Here is a 5,862-nt window from a genome sequence, read left to right on the forward strand (position 1 = left end):
TGCTTATCTAAAAAATTAATTTTATTTATTTTTATATAATATATACTTTAAAAACATTACAATACGAAATGCCAAAAACTAAACCAGAAACATTTTGTTCAATTTAATAAATATTATATCATAAGTATAAAAGTTTATATTACACTTAGAACACTAAAAACTTGTATAAAAAAGTGCAAAACAACAAATCTTAAAAAATAAACTTAAATATATGAATAGTTTGAGTTTATTAGAGTTTATAAATACAATATGTTTTAAAATTTTTGAAATTAGTCTTAATCGGTTGTAATTTACACACTAATAAGGCTTAAACTGCAATTTTTTAAATACATGATCTAGTTTTACAATTCGCAACAACTTAAGAATTAAGCTAAACAAGGAAAAAGCAATAATTTCAAAAAACTTGTGCTTAAATAAACCTATAACTTTGAAAATACTATTGTACCGTAGTACAATTTTAAAAAGTAAAATCTCTTTAATATAGCAGCTAAAATAAATTTTATAAAAATATATTTACTTGAATAAACCTTAAAAAAACAAACATCTTACAAATCTAATTTAATTTTGAGTTTAAAAACTACTGGTTTATTTCACGAAGACTAGTTGAACTTTTCAAAACTATTAGTATAAGTAGTTAAAATTGAAGTAAGCTATAAAATAAATAAAATTCATTTAGTTAAATGTGTTCATTAAAAAAATTGTTTCAAATGACTTAACGAAGTCTTAGTCAGTTTATTCTAGTACAGACGGTAGTCTTACAACGTATAAGTCTTTCCCTACCACACATAGGACTGATAAATTTCCAATATAAACAATTTGGTTGACGCAAGCTACTTGTGCATTCCGCACAACACTAATGTTTCTAGCTACACGTCCACTTCTAATATCCCACAATGATATGCTGTTTCTACCCCCACTAACACACCAATTGTTGGTGATGGCTGTAGTAATAGAACAGCCCTGCGTTAGAGGAACGGTTCGCATTAAGTTTCCGTTGCTTCGCATCCACACACATATGCACTCATCTGTAGATGTTGACACTATGTATAAGCTGGTAGACGTGAGTGATGATATTGCAGCTCGATGCTCTGTTAATTTAAGTTTGAACAATTCTGAGTGGACACTCCATAAGCAAACAACTCCTTCGTCACAACCTGATACAAATTCGCCGCACAGCTCATGAACTGAAGTTATTCCTCCGGAATGAGCTGTATAAGTTCGCTCGCACTGACCAGTGACAATGTTGAATAACTTTAAAGTGTGATCACAGCTACCAGTAAGCACTTTACCACTTTTAAGCACCTTCAATGATGAAATTGGCTGTTGGTGAGCTGACTTTATCAGTTTTTTAACTTCCAAAACTAAGCACTCATGATCGCCAACATCAAGATAAGATGTAACTTCTCTCTTTACAGTACTTTCTGTTAGACTATCAGTAGCAGCTACTTCATAGTTACTCAGAGATCCGTTAAACTTTACACAAATAAGTTGTGTATTGCCATGACATTTTAAATGAACAATACCAGATTTATCAGCGGAACTATGAAAACCTCGCAATTTACCTGTTTGAATATATGTTGTTATATGTCAATCATATACAAACTTTACTAAGAGTTAAAATACTAAAATACTTTTTAGTTAAACAAACTATTTAGAGCTAGTTTCATACCATGATTGTTAAAATAATTGAATGCAAAGCTAGGAAAATAATTGTACACTTAAAAACAAAAGGCACATTTAAAATGAACTTATCAGTAAATATCAAATACGTTATATTTATTAAGGTTTTACAAGATAAACACAAGCTATGTAATACTTAACTAACTAACACTAAAAAATAATTTAATTAGTTTGTATGCTTTTAGTTTGTTTAAATAGTAATAATCAAGTTCTAAACTTCAACCCAGGGAGAAAAATATTTTACTCATAGTAGCTTTAATAGTTTTATTCATATTTGCTTTAATCTTCTTACTAGTTTACAGAAGTTTTTCTTGTGTTTTAATATAGTTTTTAAACTTAAACCACGCTTTAATGTCTTAAGAAATGTTTATTTTTAGGTTCAGAATTTGATAGTAATTGAATATGTCATCTAACTTATTAATAACTAGTGAAACATTGTTTTATGAATAAATATGTATTTCAACTAGTTTAAAGAAAAACCTCTTATTTAATTTGTAAATACAATCTGTAAAGATAAAGAACAATGAGCTACAGATTCTAAATAGTTTAAATTTTTACAAAAAAGCATACATTTTATTTTATTGTTTAATTTGGTTGTAATCTTAAGGGCAACTTATATGTTATTAAAACAACTTAAAAAAATAAAAAAGCTAAAATAAAACTTCAAAATGCTATATTAACCAGTAGTAGTGTCCCATATTTCAATACTTCCATCTTCACAACCACAGAACACAAATTGTTGCTTAATATTTAAACACCAAATCTGCGATCTACCAGAAAACATAAAATTACTCTGAACAGTTTTGTTTTTTTCATCAATGTCTTTTAATTGCCTTGTAAATGTACATGTGCAGTCTCCTAAAAGAATACTTTACTTCAGTGCTTAAAGTAAACTAAAATGATAAGTTAATTCAAACTTTACCTACCAAATAAATATGAACTTAAATCTTAGCTAACGTATTTTTTCAAAGCTAAAATTTTTTTTGTTTATAACTTTAAACAACTAGTTTTAAGTAAAATTGCAATTAGTAATAAAAGTTTGATTTAAATTGTAATTAGTGATAAAATCCAACTATAAAAACATTTGTTTAAAAACAAACCTGAATGAGTATCCCAAATTTTAACTTCACCAGAAAGATCAGAGGAAGCAACAGATGTTGCATCTACATTAATAAGATCAACTAAGTGTTTATGACCACTTAAATGAAGTGGAACTGAAATTCCATCTGGACTGTCATTTGAATCTTTTCTCTGTATCTTTTTATATCCATAATTACCTGAACATATGCATTTATAGAGATACATGAGTATAAAGAAACCAATGGGACCTATGATAGCACAAATGGAGCATGTAAGGTAGTACTGAAAATTGGTCATCTCGTTTATCTCATTTAGATGAAAATCTAAATTCTTAAATGAATCATATGTTGACTTTTCTTCTGGTATTTTATTTTCATCTATGTCTGGAACAAATTTGTTTACAATAGGCACAAGGATTGGTGGAGGAATACTTATAAACTTATTTTTTAAGGATATATTACAGTGGCGAAATAAGCTTGGCCAGTGCTTGTAAGAAAGCAAATCTGTCGTTGTTTGGTCTTGTACATCAAAAGTAATATCTGAAAATTTGTCATGTTCAGCTTCAATGGAATGTAATGCCATTTCAGAAGGTTCATAAAAGCTATTTGTTGTTTCCCCAAAGCACCAACAAGAAACTATAAGAACTAAAAATGCTTTCTTTAGAAATCTGTTATCAGCCAAAAAGAACAAAACCTTAAGTCGTTTTGAGTAGTACTGCATGTAAACTGGTCCACCATTTTCTAAGTTCAAGACTGACCTTATTTGTTTTTCTATTCTAAATTGCTGTCTAGTATGTTCAAACGGTCTTCTTAAGTTGTTGTAAACAGTGTTAGATGTAGAAAAATAATTAGATGGGTACTGTTCTTCAGAAATATAAGTTCTTCTACTTATATCTATAGAAAGCACTGGTATGAAAAAGACCATGTGCAGAACAAACTCTGAAAAAATTGCAACAGCTGAGAACATGCAAATTTCCTGTATTGCTGGAGAATAAGTAAAGCAAATGCCAGCCAATAAAAATATTGCTTCATAAACTTTATTAATAAAAATGTGATAAGCTTCTTTTTCTAGACCATACGCTATCTTGTCTTCTACTTTAGTATGTGAGGAACATGATACTACAGACTTTGTAATAACTAGTATGTTTTCCAAGCAGTAACAAAACCCAAACCAAGGATATAGCCAATTGCTTGACAACTTAGGCTTTAACCCAAGTTTCATAACTAATCCAACTGAAATTATCTGACTTAATATCACAGTAGCCACTACTGCAACAGCCATACCAAGTTTACTTTTTAAAAAGTAAATTTTTTTAACTGAAAACCAAATGTAGGTACCAAGTGCTGCATACAGTAGCAGCAGAAAAGGCATAGAACCATCTTGTGGCTTTATAAAGTAATTTGTTGTAACTTTCAATACATCATTGCAAACTGTTTTATCATACTGCTTCCAGCATCGCTCAACTTTATTTTTCAAAACAGGTTGACCATAATGCTTTTGAATATGCAACTTAAGGCTGTCAAGAATATCTTTGTTGTAATTTTTCAAAACCATTGTAACTGCATAAGTGATAACACGATCACCAGATTTACTACCAAATTCTTTTATTCCAGTATCTTTAACTTTCATCCCCATTGCTAATTCACCAATTGAGGGCTGATTCGTTAAGGACTTTTTGGAGTATTGCATAATAGTGCTTTTTACATCTTTGTCACTTTTAAAAATTTCACTATCACCTTCCCAAAACAAAGCATGTGACAGAACTAAACAGCCTTTTGAAGGAAAAATATGATTTAATTGTTTCTTGTAATTCTTTGCATTAAAATGTTCACAGTCTTGTAAAACAAAAGATCCATTGTACTGAAAAGCTTCAAGTTCTCTTATAAAAGGATATACACTATAAAGTATTGAATCCAATGCATCTTTAATGCTAGCATCATCTCCTGGCCAAGGTCTCACTGTAGATTTGATTATAAATTGCTGAACAAAAACTGGTTTGAAGCCATCATAGACTGGTTCTGTAAAGTCCTCACCTTCAGCATAAAAAATTAGGGGCTCATTTCCAGGTAGTGGTATATTTAGCATAGGGTAAATACAGATAAAACTTAAAATAAATGTTAAAAAAAGCATTAAAATCTGGTGCCTAGACACAAAGAGTCCATATGAATGAAAATATTTATCTACTTTCTTTTTCAACTTTGACATCATTAACTTTTATTTTTATTTACATCTGCATATATAAAATTTATTAAAAACATTTGTTATAAACTTTAAAAAAACTAGTTTACAGAAGAAAAACTTACATTTTTTTACTGAATAAATGTTTACTATGCAAAAATTGTTTACTATTGAAAATATTTAATATGTAAAACAACTTACTTTGATATTTAAATTAAATATATAATAAATATATTTCTAATTTCCACTCATATTTACTTCAAAAAAACATTATTTTATAAATATACATATAAATATTTTACAATATAAGTGTTTAACGAATACAGTCTATAGAAAACAAAACACTTAGCAACTGTCAAACAAAAAACAAGTGTCCCCTCAATAATAAACGCTTAGTTGAAAATGTTATATATTAAGCCACAATTAGATCAGAAAATGAAACTAAAAACTATTTGGGCTAAACGGGCATTCACTTTCAAAAAAAGATGATACAACCATATCAGTGATTTTAAAAACTACAAAAAAAATGGCACATAAGTATCGAAACATATCTGGACACTTATAAATAACTCCATTGATTATAAAATAGACTGGGAAAATCCATCGTATTGGCAAAGTTAAAAACACACAAAGTATTTGCAGTACTTGCAAACTAGAAAAAGTTGCAATTGCCAAAGCCAACAGAAGGATTAACTTAAATAAACAATATGAATTCTTCTATTTTTGCTCTCACTTAAAAACTTTAGTCTTAAATTGTTCTTCGTATTGGTTTTATGTATGCTCTTAAAAAAAATTATGTAGCTACTATTTTCAGCTAACTAAAAGTTTTATAAAATTCAAGCAAAATATCAAATTTTTATAATTATTGCAAGCATGTATTTTTTTATACTTTGGATAGCTACCTCACAATTCAAACTAGTCACA

At 28.6% G+C, this 5,862-nt stretch overlaps 1 protein-coding gene across 1 annotated transcript; it reads right to left on the minus strand.

Moving 5' to 3' along the window:
* Positions 1 to 589: 589 nt before the first annotated feature.
* On the minus strand, positions 590 to 4,976 carry LOC145842000 (sterol regulatory element-binding protein cleavage-activating protein-like). The gene is made up of 3 exons (XM_082949338.1): positions 2,781 to 4,976; positions 2,362 to 2,538; positions 590 to 1,562 (listed from the first exon to the last, which is right to left on the minus strand). Exons 1-3 carry the CDS (start codon positions 4,966 to 4,968, stop codon positions 733 to 735), a joined length of 3,195 nt encoding a protein of 1,064 aa, XP_082805464.1. The 5' UTR covers positions 4,969 to 4,976; the 3' UTR covers positions 590 to 732.
* Positions 4,977 to 5,862: the final 886 nt, after the last annotated feature.

Source organism: Thalia democratica, chromosome 8, assembly GCF_965202585.1.
Source record: "Thalia democratica chromosome 8, ktThaDemo2.hap1.1, whole genome shotgun sequence".
NCBI lineage: Eukaryota > Metazoa > Chordata > Thaliacea > Salpida > Salpidae > Thalia > Thalia democratica.

What these genes read in the sequence shown, in the direction of transcription:
- LOC145842000 (XM_082949338.1), bottom strand. Translation starts at nt 4,968, where the DNA reads ATGATGTCAAAGTTGAAAAAGAAAGTAGATAAATATTTTCATTCATAT. An exon ending in AATTTGGGATACTCATTCAG is followed by an intron (nt 2,539 to 2,780) that starts GTTTGTTTTTAA and finishes GTATTCTTTTAG; the next exon opens with GAGACTGCACATGTACATTT. An exon ending in AATATGGGACACTACTACTG is followed by an intron (nt 1,563 to 2,361) that starts GTTAATATAGCA and finishes ATATTCAAACAG; the next exon opens with GTAAATTGCGAGGTTTTCAT.